The sequence below is a fragment of the Staurois parvus genome, unplaced genomic scaffold, assembly GCF_062004578.1.
Source record: "Staurois parvus isolate SC_StPar_1 unplaced genomic scaffold, SC_StPar_1.0 ptg000261l, whole genome shotgun sequence".
Classification (NCBI taxonomy): Eukaryota; Metazoa; Chordata; class Amphibia; order Anura; family Ranidae; genus Staurois; species Staurois parvus.
This window is the reverse complement of record NW_028318057.1, coordinates 699,941-714,272: the sequence shown is the minus strand read 5'-3', so window position 1 is coordinate 714,272 and position 14,332 is coordinate 699,941. Positions and strand designations below refer to the sequence as shown.

The window sequence follows — 14,332 nt, the reverse complement described above, 5'->3', positions numbered from 1 at the left end:
ATTGATTGCTCCTGTGGACAGGGGTCTTTTATACAGGTAACTAAATGGGATTAGCAGCACTCCCTTTAAGAGACTGCTTCTAATCTCAGCTTTAAACCTGGTAGCCAGAAATCCTGCTGAATAATAGGGGACCAAATACTTAATTCCCTCATGAACATGCAAATCAGTGCATAATTTGTTAGACATGCATTTCTTTATAATGTTGCTATTCTGTCTCTCAGTGTTAAAATACACCTACCATTTGATTTTTAGACTGCTCATTTCTTTGTGAGTGGGCAAACATTGAAAGTTAGCAGGCGATCAAATACTTATTTCCTTCACTGTAGTTGATGTTGTGCTAGGGCTTGTGGACAAGTACACTGGATGTCAGCGTCCCTCTTGTACTTACAGTTTGGATGAAATGTGATTATTAATGCCAAATGACAATGAAGGAGCATTTAAAGGAAATGTAGGTCAGGCTCTTATAAGATATGTGCCAAGAAGCTGTACTCATGATTTTTTTGCCTACATGGTAAGCATTTCATCTAATGAATTCACACAGCTCACATGGTTTCATAATGGAATTTTTAAGATTATAGTTAATGGCATTTCAGAAGTTTGCTTCAATGCTTCTCATTATCTTTTAGGCCTTATGCACACGGACAATTATTTTACCTCCCCCAGAAGCCTGCAGCGTTTTGGCCAAAAAACCACTTGAGTCTTGTTAAAGTATGTACTGCATTTACACGCGTTTACCCGCATCAAGCGTTTTGCATGATAATTTCATTGGCCAGAATGAATCATTTATTCTGGCCATTGAAATTTAATGCTCAAGCTCTAAATGCGCCTAACATTTAGGCAAATTTACACTCATTTAGGCACATCAAGCGGTTTTGACAAAACGCTGCTGCTCCAGGATGCCCTGGCAGTGGGGTTTTTTTCTTCCACTAAACTCTTCTGCCACAAAATGCTGCTAATATCCTATGTGCTTATGAACACATAGGATAACTTGCAGGTGAGTTTAAAGGCAGTAAAAAATAATGCCTGATACCCCTAGGAGCAACTGTAAAAACGTCCAGTGTGCATGAGGTCTTAATGTTGCTGTTGTGATATTACTGATGTTTGAATATACTGAAAAGATTGTGTCTGAAAGCTACCATCTTATCTCTTTTTTTCTTTTCTTTTTTTTTTAATAATGATATTCATCTGCTTAAAAGTACCAATACACTGTGCTTTAAAGGAGATGTGTAATGCAGCAGTGTTGCTGTTTACCAGAACTTATTTAGAGCTTGTGTATGCTTGAGCCCGGGTTCACACTGATGCCGTGTGGAATTCGCACCGGTTTCTGTGTGATTTCTGCACCGTATCATAATCGCACACTGTTCATGCAAACTGCTGCGAGTGTGTATTTCAGGTTAACACCACCGTGAAATAAGTTCGCCTGGACCTTATTCACCACTGTGAAATAAGTTCGTAAAACGCAGTGCGATGTGCAGAATCAGATTGCATAGATGTGAACACCCATGTAATCAGTTTCTGGTGTGGACAAAAAAAGGGTCCTGCACTTTTTTGGTGCGGATACGATGCAATTTGAGCCATACAAAATGCATGGGTCAAATTGCACTGCACAGAAATTGCATGTGATTTGCACAGGAATGCAGTGCAATTCCTGTGCAAATCATATGCAGGCTGCCGTACCGCATCACTGTGAACCCGGGCTGAATATTACATACAGCTGCAAATCTAAAATCTTCTTCCAAGCTGTATTTCATTTGCGAATTGAATTTACAGTTGACTGACAAGGTGGTCGGTACATATTTGTTGCATCGATTTTGTCCATCTCCATTACAGCAGTGTTAATTTGTTCTTCTATGATTTTCTATTCTGACAGAATACTGATGAAAATAAATTGGGTGAGATAGATGAAACAATCCTAACTTCTTCACTTCGCAAGCGCCTTGCAGAAGGTATGTTCTGTTCAGAGTTTCTAATGTAAATTGCTTGTATATCAATACTTTGCAAGGAGATTTATTCAGTTGATATTGCTTATTCACTGTAAAGATTTGGGTTCTCTATTTGTAGTACTTATAAAACACACAGTTTTATCTTTATTCTTTTGTTTTGAATGAATAATGTTTGTTTTGTTAGGTAGTGAAGATTCTGGTGTTTGCAAACAAGCTCGCCTGGACCTCCCATTTGAAGAATGGGATGGTGCTGGACTGCCTTGGTGGTTTTTAGGAAATCTCAGATCAAACTATATCCCTCTAAGTCGTGGATCTACGGATATTCCATCAAATCAGGTGACATGCACATCTTCTTGTTCGCCCTTTTATGAGAGCGATAACTTTAAAAGAGAAAAAAATTAAAGTAAAAGTAATAACAAAATTTAAAAGCACCTCTGTCACCTCAGTCCTTACATGGAAACGCACACGTATGTGAACGGTGATTGGACCACAAAAGTGAGGTATGGGAGCAGATGTTAGAGCAAGAGCAATAATCCTACAGCCAGAATTCATGATTAACGCTAAACTGATCAACTGTAAAGGCTTTTATATTGTTACATATGGACAATTTGAGGTGCCATAGCTTGTTGCTATTTCAAAGGCGATCTCTGTTTTCCTTTCAATAAATTTTTATTGAAAACATTTTCCAGTTATACATTGTAACTGCTGTCATGTGTACAGACTGATACATAAAATCAACAGTCGGTCTGTTTTATACCTTGACATTTTGGTATCTATTTATTCAATGCAACATCACCTTTATTTTTTTTTTCACCAAAAATTGGATGTATTATATTTTGTGTGCACTAAAGTTCATTAAAATTTTATTTTTTCCTGAAAATTTGCTTTTCATAAATGCAGGGTTTTTTTTTGTTTTTTTTTTTTTTTAAACTACTTGTCCAAAGGACTAAATTGGGGTCCCAATCTACTTTTCCCTCATGACAATCTACTTGTCCTGATGGAAAATATGAAGGGTTGATTTTTTTTTTTTTCATTAGGCAGAGGTGCTTTTGGGAATGTCTGGGGCTTTTAAAAACGAAAGGGGCTTTATGGCAACTTAAAATTTTTTTATTTTTTTTTTAACATTGCACTGTTTATAACCTACTCACCTCCGTGTCTGTCTCCAGCACCCCACCTGGGGACTAGCAGGGAGGGGAGAGACCTTGCAGTGTGATGAGCAATGATTGGGTGCTCATAAGGAAAAGGGAGTGTCGGGTAAATGAGGCGCTGGCCCCAATGAGTAAAAAAAAAAAAAAAAAACCTTTTATTCCTTCCGGTTACTCACGAACTTGGGCACTTGGAAGCATTTGGATGCTCGGTACAAGCTCACGCTGAGCAGCCAAATCAAGCTCCAGTGTCTGCTCTGTTAAAGGATAAGTTCACCATTACACACACAATAAATGCACACTTTTTTTTGTGTAGGTAAAAAAAAATGCTTTTTTTTTTTTTTTTTTTGTTAGTAGTCTGTAAAGCATTGCTCCCGCGATTAGCAGATTGTGGGTGTAATGTCATTCTCCTGCAGATTGTCTATGTAGCTGTCTGCCTGTACCTCCGATGCTCTACTCTGACAGGAAGCTCAGCTAACTACCTAGAGTGCTGAACAGCGCTCTGGTAGGTCATTGAGAACTACAAAACAGTAGCCACAAAGGCTGATGGTACCTGTAGTTTTCACATTCACAGAACTCTGTGAATGAATGATGCGGCCGGGCAGAGCTCTGCACAGCTACGTTTTTTCAGATTGTGGGGGGATAAGATCCCCCGCTAGCTGTCAAAACAGGGAATTGGGAGGTTACAGAGGCTGGTGCACCTGTAACATGTTACATCTTACATCCTGAATATGGGTGTAACATGTTACAATAGGTAAAATTTATCTTTAGGGGCAGAAAAAAAAAGTAAACCTTGATGCAAAACAAACAAAAAAACACTACATGAGAGCATTGATTCTGCATTACAAAAGTGAAAGCCAGCAGTGTCGTACGGAAATAAGTGAGAATGGTCATAAAATAGATGTGTGCATTCTAATTCTAAAGGCTGTACAGAAGGTACCTATGTTGGTGATCACAGATTAGACTACCATAGTAGTGGGGAGAAAGTAATACCAGCACACCACTAGCGTTCCCTACACAGAGGCAACCACTGGGGGAAGACTCCTCTGGTCCTCAGACTGGGGCCCCTGATAGCACATTTGTTGCTCAGTCTTTCTGAGCCCTATTACTGTACGCATGCTGGCACAAAACACACACAGGAAACCAGAGTGCAGCACGGATAGCCCTCGTCCTATATTGTGCAGTGGATGAGGGGCTCAGATGTGACATGTCACCCGGCACTAGCGGAAATCCCCCCCATATCGGCTCCCACAGACGGCACACTGACCAAGCAAAACACCCAGCAGGCAATAGGTGCTCCAGAGCCCGATTAAACACAGGTCCGCTTTGGCTGAAAGGAAAAATAATTAACATCCAGCCAAAGAAAGTATATGAACTGGCTGCGCTACATCATACATCATTCTGCTGCATTGCCTTCTGGGACATGCAGTTCAGAGCGCTCAGATTCTGGCCTGGCAGTCTGCAACATGTCTTTGATGTCAGTCCGAAGCGACAGTATCTGTATGGGGCCTGGAATTTCTGTGATAACTGGAACTGTCCTGAGCAAGCAGCAGGGCTAAACGTTATAAGAAACGTCCTGCCTGGTGCCCTGAACTGCATCTGCCAGGCTTCGGGCAGTATAATTTGCGTATTCCTGTAAATGGCTGCGCAAACATTATACAGGCATACCTTGGTTTACAATTGTAATTCGTTCTGCGTAAACTGCTGTTTCCCATAGGAATACATTGAAAACCAACTAATCCGTTCTTGAGGTCAGAAAAAAGTAAACACTACTAAAATACCGCACGAGTTATTTTATCAAGTCATGCAGTATTTTAGTAGTGGCAACCATGTGTTAATGTTTCAGCTGTCAGCGGGGTTTCCCCACTGACAGCTGAATGTAAAAGAATTGCCGGCAATTAAAAAAAATAAATTAAAATACAGCATGTGGTCCCCACTCCCATCCATACCAAGCCCTTCGTGTAGGCACTGGTAGGCAAGTTGTTATTCTGTCCATCCAATTGGATTAAATTTTAAGGGCTTTCAGACAAAATTAGTTCACTTGATACCAAGAAAGAATGTTCTATTAATGTTCTCAAGCAAAAATCTAACAGTATGCGCAGCTTGAGGCTCAAAGTAGAAAATCTTTCTTTGTAACCAGCATTCCTTTAGTTTCTCCCAGGCCTCCATGTCCACAATTCAGTCCCCTCACAAACCCTGGATGCTGAGCCTAAACCTGTAAGCAAATCTTGCTCACAATGAGTGGACACACCCCACTTTTCAAACTGGGGAAATGTCTGTTAGCCTTCACAACTACCTGGTCATAGAGTGAGGGGGCTATAAACTAGAATGTCTCACTTAATACTTTCTCCCCTGCCAATGTCCTTGTAATGAATAGCAGACCTCCATGCCGCTCTTGCATAAATCCTCTCTCAAGTAGTCTTTGCTTCTTTCTTGGAGCAAGAATGTTTTTTACTCAGACTTGTTCAATGCCCCAAAAGCCATAATGGGCATTCACCCTATTTTTGACCTAAAAATGCTCAACACTTTTAATTTTGTAAAAGTGTTCTGTATAGAATCTACCCAGTTAGGTTTTGCTTCCCCTCCTTCCAGGAGACTTTCTCACCTCGGTGAAGATCAAGGGTAGTTACCTGCATATTCCAATATTTGCAGCACATCAGTGCTTTTTTTGCTGTGGGAAAACTATACCATTTCATTGCCCTTTCCATTTGGGCTGTCTTATGCACCTTGCATTTGATGCACCAAGGTGCTTGCTCTTGTTATAGCCTTGCTATGCTACAATATGTGGACAACCTCTTACTGAGGGAACAGTTGCACAGATTTTCAGTCAGTGTCCACTGTACCCTTCAGACTATACAAAAGTTCTGTTGGATCGTGAACCTTAAGAAATCCGAGATAGTCAACCCATCGCTTGGTGTAGCTAGGTCTGCTTCTATAGATAATCCTCCATGGTCCTCCCTTCACAGGAGAAACTCTCAACCCTTCAGTTCCAAGGTTCAGACTTTGCAAACTAAGAGCTGTCCTGCTCTCTGCTTTTATGTGAGTGTTTGGAGTGTGGTGGTTTCCTATAAGGCAGTCCTCTTCACAGTTTCATTCCTTAACATTGCAGATCAGCTATCTGGCTGCGTGGGACAAAAACGCACACTCTCTAGTTAACCATATGTGGCTGGCCACCAAGACCAGGTTTTTACTGGCCTGGTGGCTCACAAAGCCAGCCTTGTATTTGGGCAAATTCTTCCTCCCACTGGATTCTCATGACAGATGCCAGCTTGACAGGCTGGATACCTTTTATGGTGCAGGGCTTGAATCCAGATTGAGCAGTAGCATCAATCATTAGAGAGGAACCAGAAGTCCCACAGCTCAAAGGAAACTGACTAGATTCTAAATTGGAAAAAACTTTATGTTCCAGCACCATCTGCTGTGCACATTCCAGGCCTAGAGAATTGGCAGGTGGACTTCTAAGTTGACAATATCTGGACTCAGGAGAATGGTCTTTTCACCTGGTGGTGTTCCAGGACCTCTGTTGCAGGTGAGGAATTCTGGTTATATACTTCATTGCTACCAGATTCTTGCAGTGCATGCTATGGTGACTTGGTGGGATAAATTCAACCTAATTTAATCCTTCCTCCTCTGAAGCTCCCATGTTGTCTTCTCAACGGGATTGAGATGAGGGCTTTCCAGTGATACTGGCTCCCCACCATGAGAATACAATAGCACAGCAGGAGTGATTCCTCCATCCACCACCTTGGATGTGGATGGGGGAATCAGCACATTTTTTACAAGCCCAGTGGGTTGAACAAAATAAAAAATGGTATAATGTGTGGTCTGCCTTAGAGTTCATTCATGCATTCTACTAGGTGGATATTCATCCCTCTGCTGATGCAAGCTTCGGGCTTAAGGTCCTTCAGGCAGTTCTTTGGCTGCAAATCTCCAGTTTTACACTGTTTTTTTATGGTCATGTTAGTGCAGGACTTGACAAATTTGCTTTGAATCTAGGAGCCAACCCAAAAAGTTAGGAGCCAAACTTCAGTATCCTATATTTTCTATAGGTGACCCTTTAAAAGCCCCTGATAGGTCATTGGTTTAGCGTTATGGATGAAGTCTAGTGCTAGAATTATTGCTCTCATTCCAGCGTGTGCAGCGATATGTAATGTGTATCGCAATCAATGTTTTCATGCATAGGCTTTGTTGTGACTTAATTTTTTTTACTATTAAATAAATAAATATTTTGGGGTTTTTTTTCAATCACATAGGGGAGAAAAAGTTCCCTATGTGATGATTGTTTGGTGACAGATCATCTTTAATGAGACATGCAGGGTTTAAAAAACACTGCATGTCTCCCCTGTGCTCCACTGAATGTAATACAGAGCAGAACCCCTTTAACCCTACCCCATTCAGTGAGTCCTTCGGTTTTATTTTTAGCTTGTGTCCTAAGGTGATGGACTTTCCTCCCTGTATAGAAATAATTCTTGGCTTAACTAGTTTATTATTTTGTCTGATTCTTCAAGCTTCAAACAACGTCTTACTGTCTTCTAATACACCAACTGACGCAGTGCATCTAGGTCAGTATAACCAGACTGCATTTGGGAACTGTACCCAGAACCCAAACAGTGAAGACAGTCTGTATTGTAGCTTTGGGCACTGGGCGCTTTCTTGGAATTTTGTGCAACTCGTGTAGTTAGTGTGAGGGTGCTATAAATGCCTAGTGCTGTGCTCTGTCTCTATGTAACCCCACCCCTGAAAACTCCTTGGACCCTATATAGGAAAAGATAAGACAAGGTCACCCTGTTTATTGAGCAATTACTGTAGCCCCCAATCCAGTATATTCATTTATAAGTTATTATCTGGAAGCCAGGATTCTGTTTGGAATGTATATACTTAGTGTTACTAAACCCACAACAGAAAAATCAGTCTATATACAGTAGTAAAGCATGCTTGTTGTGCTCACTGTGGAACCTAAGGGGTTAATCCTCTGCATTGTGTAAACACGCGGTTTGATCCTGACTTTTCTGATCCTCCCTTTCTTCCCGTGTCCCCTGTGTATTGCTAGAGAGTTGTTTTTTTCTTCAGAGAGTGCATATGATCAGCACAGGGTCAATGAGCACTGTCCAGACAGAGGTCAGGGGTTCTGCATCCTACTAGAGCAAAATTAAAACGCCTCCCACAAGCTTTAACCAGTGCTCGACTGGACACTGATAGAAGTCACAAGAGACTAACTGCTGATGAGAAAAGGTATTTAGTAGTTTATATTTACTAAAATAATTGCACTTTCATGTTCTGTGTACTGTGGAAGACCAGCTATAGTGAATGCAGGGTCCTGGGTTTAGTAACACTTTAATGGTGTAAACTTTTCTAATTTGGCACTAAAACATAACCACTGAGTTAGTTTGAGGTGGATGACATCACATATCAGGTTGCCTCTTCCGTCTTTAGCCCCCTATAAAGTACTCGGGTGCTTCCTACCACCCTTTTGCCAAGAGGACTTGCTGCAGGATGGTCTGCACCCATGCTACTGTGCTATCCTTCCAAAGGACAATTACCCTTTTGCTGCACCCTATACCTTGAGTACCCCACAGGGGAATACCCCCATCCTCAGTGGCACAAACCAGGCGAAAGGGAGCCACGGCAAAAGTTCAGGCAAACATTCGCTCTGCAGGGGGCCAGCACAACACTCCCTTGCACTTGGTCAGGACCCATTTGTAACACCAGTCTCGGGATCCAGTTCTAGCTCTGTTTAAAGTTGTCCTAAAGGCAAAAGGTTTTTTTTACTTTAATGAATTCTCTCATGATCATTGAAAGACACAACTTTTATTCTTGACCACAGGGTTTATAGCATCATCAACACGAGTAGGACACCAGGCAGAAGAACTCTGCACTGTCTATTGGCAGTCCTAGCTGGTATAAACCCCTCTCTGCTATAGGCAAATCCGTTATTTCTGTCTAGTGTTTCAGGAGTAAGGACCTAGTTCATAGACCATAGATTGTTTTTTTCTTTTACCTTATTTGTTTTTTTTCTGCGGCAATCTTCAATCAATAGCTAGGCTGGGCTGGATAATCTAGATCCAGTAGTCACCCCAGTCTGACCAGTGAGTGTATGCAGACCTTTAGCTACACGCTGGGTCAGCTGTGACAGCCCCATTCTAGACTGGGGAGGCCAGCGAGTTGAAAGTCTTACAGGGACACACATGGAGAGGAGGATCTGTCATGGGAGCATTGCTGGCCCTAAATCATTAAGTAGAAATGACTCATTCTGCACTGATGGGCTGATGGAGATCGCAGTGCGCACCCTGAAGGCATGGGTCCTGACTTTTAAAACATTCTCCTTGACCCTGACCAAAAGGCAGGATTATTTGCGTCTGATCCTCGACTTGGCGCCAATATGTTTTCCCCGATGGAGAAGTTCCAGAAACTTTGGGCTGCGGCCAGCTGCTCCTGTCTGGAAAATGGGTTAACTCTCCCACTGCTTTGGACAACCAGATCTGTCTGGGTCAGTTGTCCAGGGCCTTTCTCCTTTGGTGGCGTTGGACTCCTCCCTACAGTCTGGGAAGTTCTACTTCTCCACTGGTCAGTGATCACAGCAGAAGCCAGCATGTCTGGCTGGGAAGGGGCTCAGGGTTTATGGATGCTGGAAGAGGCTCGGTTGCACATCATTGTCCTGGAGCGATGTGCAATCAAGGTGCTCTTATCTTTGGATGCTTGTTTTGGTTGCTGTTTAACCACTTGCCCTCTAGAGGATTTACCCCCCTTAATGACCAGGCCTCTTTTTGCTACTCGGCGCTGCACTAATTCAACTGATAATTGCGCGGTCATGCAATGCTGTACCCAAATGAAATTTATATCCTTTTTTTCACACAAATAGAGTTTTCGTTCGGTGGTATTTGATCACCTGTGCGCTTTTTATTTTTCGTGCTGTAAACTAAAAAAGACCGAAAATTTTGAAGAAAAAAAAAAATATTTTTTACTTTTGGCTATAAAAAATATATTGTAAACTCAAAGTTAGTTATAAATTTAGACCAATATGTATTCTGCTACATGTTGGTAAAAAAAAATCCCAATACGTGTATTGATTGCTTTGTGTGAAAGTTACAGCGTCTACAAACTGTGGTATAGATACTGCAATTTACACCATCTTTTGCTATACAGCGCTGCAGTAGTTTAACTGAAAATTGCGCAGTCATGCAACACTGTACATAAATGAAATTGGTGTCCTTTTTTTTCACACAAATAGAGCTTTTGGTGGTACTTGATCAGCTGTGCACTTTTTATTTTTGGTGCTATAAACAAAACTTCTTGAGAAAAAAAATTTTTTTTTTGAAAAAAAACATTTTCTGATTTCTGTCATAAAAAATATCCAAAAAAAAACTCAAAAATTTTGTCATAAATTTAGGCCAAAATGTATTCTGCTACATGTTTTTGGTTAAAAAAAATCCCAATAAGTGTATATTGATTGCTTTGTGTGAAAGTTATAGCATCTACAAACTATGGTATAGATAATGGAATTTACACAGCTTTTACTTATTTTGCTAAAATACCAGGATAGTACCAACATCCCCAAATGACCCCTTTTCAGAAAGTAGACACCCTAAGCTATCTGCATATTGAGTCCATGGAAGATTTATTTTTTTTTAAACTTAAGTTTCTGGAAAATGACAATTTTTTTTTTCTTTTACACAAAGTTGTCATTTAAATGATATATTTCTCGCACACGCCATGGGTATATGTGGAATTGCACCCTAAAATACATTCTGCTACTTCTCCTGAGTATGGGTGTACTACATATGAGAGATGTTTTGGCAGTCTAGCCAAGTACAAGACCCCAAAATCCAATAAGCACCATCAGGCTTTTAAAGGGCTATTTTGGGAAGACAATTTTGTGGAAAAAAAAAAAAAAAGTTGTCATTTTTCCCAAAAAAATAAATTCTTCGATTGATTCAACATGCCTCTCAGCAAATAGTTTGGGGTGTCTACTTTTCAAAAAGGGGTCGTTTTGGGGGGTGGGGGCATTTTATGCCCAGCATTAGAAGTTTATGCCACACATCATTCACTCTTCTAACCACCTGAAGACCAAGCTTTTTCTGACACTTTTTGTTCACATTAAAAAAAATCTGTATTTTTTGCTAGGAAGTTAATTTAAACCCCAAACAGTTTATATTTTTTTTTTTACAGCAAACACCCTAGTGAACAAAATGGTGGGTGCAATTTTTTATGTCACGTAGTACTCGCGCAGTACTCCCATACCTGGCACGCTTGCTGGGGAGAAATTGTTTGAATGCAAGGCAGCCAGAAAAATTAATGAGGGACTCATCAACGCAGATTTTTTGCTGGGGAATATAGATATCTGCACATTTTTGGTTAAGGTGATTTACGAGGAGCTGAATTTTGTGGAGCCGGTCAAACTCAGGGTCACCTCGAGGACGACAGAGTGTATTGTCGTTTTGAAATGCATAAAACACATTATACTCTCATATCTATGCCTGGCCATGGCAGCAGAGAACACGGGCATATGATGAATCGGGTCTGTGGACCAATACAACCACAATTCATTTTTTTTAGTAATGCCCATGTTGAGGGTTAGGCCCAAAAAAAATATAAATTTGGAAACCGTAATGAGTTCCCATGTGAATGGTCTGGCAAAGTTTGAATTTGGGTTGGCGGCGATACATTGCTGTGCATATAAATTGCTTTGATCCACAATCAATGCATACAGATCTTCTGTGAAAAACAGCTCCAAAAAATCAAGGGGAGGAGTTAAATTTGTTATTTCCACCTGAATTCCGGGTTGGGCAGTGAATGGGGAAGTTTTGGGTGCTGCAGAATTTGTGGGCTACCAGTCGGGATTTGCAAGCACATCCGGAAGGATACTAGGGGCTCTACGGGCCTGTGTGCGAATTCTTGGTGGTTGCGGGACAATACTTGTGCTCGCCACCGCACCTGCTTGTACTTCACTTATGGAATTCGCCACGTCACCAAGTCATACTGCAGTGCTGGTATTATTATACAGGATTTATAGTTTGCTCAGCGCTTTACAATATAACGGGAGACAATACAGCAACAATACAGTTCAATACAAGAGGGTTAGGAGGGCCTGATCCTGGGAGCTTACAATCTAAGAGGTATGTGAAAGACCAGGATGTACTAGACTGTTGGTGCTCGCCAGTTCACCAAAAGGTAGCGCGGCACTAGTACTGGCACTCTGCTGCATATGAGAGTCATCAAAATTTACCAGCAAGTGCTAACAGAGATCAGGCCTGGCTCTGCCAACACTGTGGTTTTGTGTGCAATGTATGAAGTGACAGTGACCTACTGACACTGCACTTACTGGGGGAGAAGAGGGGGGGGTAAGCGTAGGGGATAAACACAGATGCTGGAAGATGCCGGGGCTGATCCCGCTAACGCTGCGTTTTTGGGGACGCTATACTAATGTATACAGTGGGGATCGAAAGTTTGGGCACCCCAGCTAAAAATTTGTATTAATGTGCATAAAGAAGCCAAGGAAAGATGGAAAAATCTTCAAAAGGCATCAAATTACAGATTAGACATTCTTATAATATGTCAACAAAAGTTAAATTTTATTTCCATCATTTACACTTTCAAAATAACAGAAAACAAAAAAATGGCATCTGCAAAAGTTCGGGCACCCTGCAGAATTTATAGCATGCACTGCCCCCTTTGCAAAGCTGAGACCTGCCAGTGTCATGGATTGTTCTCAATCCATGACACTGGCAGGTCTCAGGTGATGTCAATCTCAAAGGTTTTAAATGCCCAGACTCATCTGACCTTGCCCCAACAATCAGCACCATGGGTTCTTCTAAGCAGTTGTCTAGAAAACTGAAACTGAAAATAGTTGACGCTCACAAAGCTGGAGAAGGCTATAAGAAGATAGCAAACCGTTTTCAGATGTCAATACCCTCTGTTCGGAATGTAATTAAGAAATTTCAGTCATCAGGAACAGTGGAAGTTAAAGCAAGATCTGGAAGACCAAGAAAAATATCAGACAGAACAGCTCGCAGGATTGTGAGAAAAACAATTCAAAACCCACGTTTGACTGCACGATCCCTCCAGAAAGATCTGCCAGACACTGGAGTTGTGGTACACTATTCCACTATAAAGAGATACTTGTTCAAATATGGTCTTCATGGAAGAGTCATCAGAAGAAAACCTCTTCTATGTCCTCACCACAAAAGTCATCGTTTGAACTTTGCAAATGAACATATAGACAAGCCTGATGCATTTTGGAAACAAGTTCTGTGGACCGATGAGGTTAAAATTGAACTTTTTGGCCGGAATGAGCAAAGGTACGTTTGGAGAAGAATGGGCACAGAATTTAATGAAAAGAACCTCTGTCCAACTGTTAAGCATGGGGTTGGATAAATCGTGCTTTGGGGTCGTGTTGCAGCCAGTGGCACAGGGAACATCTCACGAGTAGAAGGAAAAATGGATTCAATAAAATTTCAGCAAATTTTGGATGGTAACTTGATGCCATCTGTGAAAAAGCTGAAGTTAAAGAGAGGATGGCTTCTACAAATGGATAATGATCCTAAACACACCTCAAAATCCACGGGGGATTACATCAAGAGGCGTAAACTGAAGGTTTTGCCATGGCCTTCACAATCTCCTGACCTCAACATAATTGAAAATCTATGGATAGACCTTAAAAGAGCAGTGTGTGACAGACAGCCCAGAAATCTCAAAGAACTGGAAGACTTTTGTAAGGAAGAATGGGTAAAGATACCTCAAACAAGAATTGAAAGACTCTTGGCTGGCTACAAAAAGCGTTTACAAGCTGTGATACTTGCCAAAGGGGACAGTACAAGATATTAACTCTGCAGGGTGCCCAAACTTTTGCAGACGCCTTTTTTTTGTTTTCTGTTATTTTGAAAGTGTAAATGATGGAAATAAAATCTAACTTTTGTTGACATTTTATAAGAATGTCTAATCTGTAATTTGATGCCTTTTGGAGATTTTTCCATCTTTCCTTGGCTTCTTTATGCACATCAATACAAATTTTTAGCTGGGGTGCCCAAACTTTCGATCCCCACTGTATGTATATATATGTGATTTTGCGCACATGTGCCGCTCTGTAGCAGTATTTCTGCTATAAGGCGGTCAGGAAGCAGTTGCAGAAGCGGTTTGTGACACCAATACAGTGATCCATGCAAAAAAAAGGGGTTAACTTTTGGATACAATCAAAGGGTTAACTGTATGAGGGGAGTGGTTTACTAGGGGGAGGGGTGTGTACCTCTC

The 14,332-nt window shown here is 41.2% G+C and overlaps 1 protein-coding gene across 3 annotated transcripts in view; it reads left to right on the top strand.

Annotated features, from left to right (window-relative positions):
• The window catches only part of MDM4 (MDM4 regulator of p53), a 119,087-nt gene that overhangs the window by 81,391 nt on the left and 23,364 nt on the right, over window positions 1-14,332 (top strand). For all 3 annotated transcript variants that reach the window (XM_089681147.1, XM_089681146.1, XM_089681145.1), the window contains 2 exons: window positions 1,871-1,946; window positions 2,128-2,279. In XM_089681147.1, the coding sequence (XP_089537273.1) occupies window positions 1,871-1,946; window positions 2,128-2,279 (228 nt within the window). The remainder of the gene's footprint in view (window positions 1-1,870; window positions 1,947-2,127; window positions 2,280-14,332) is intronic.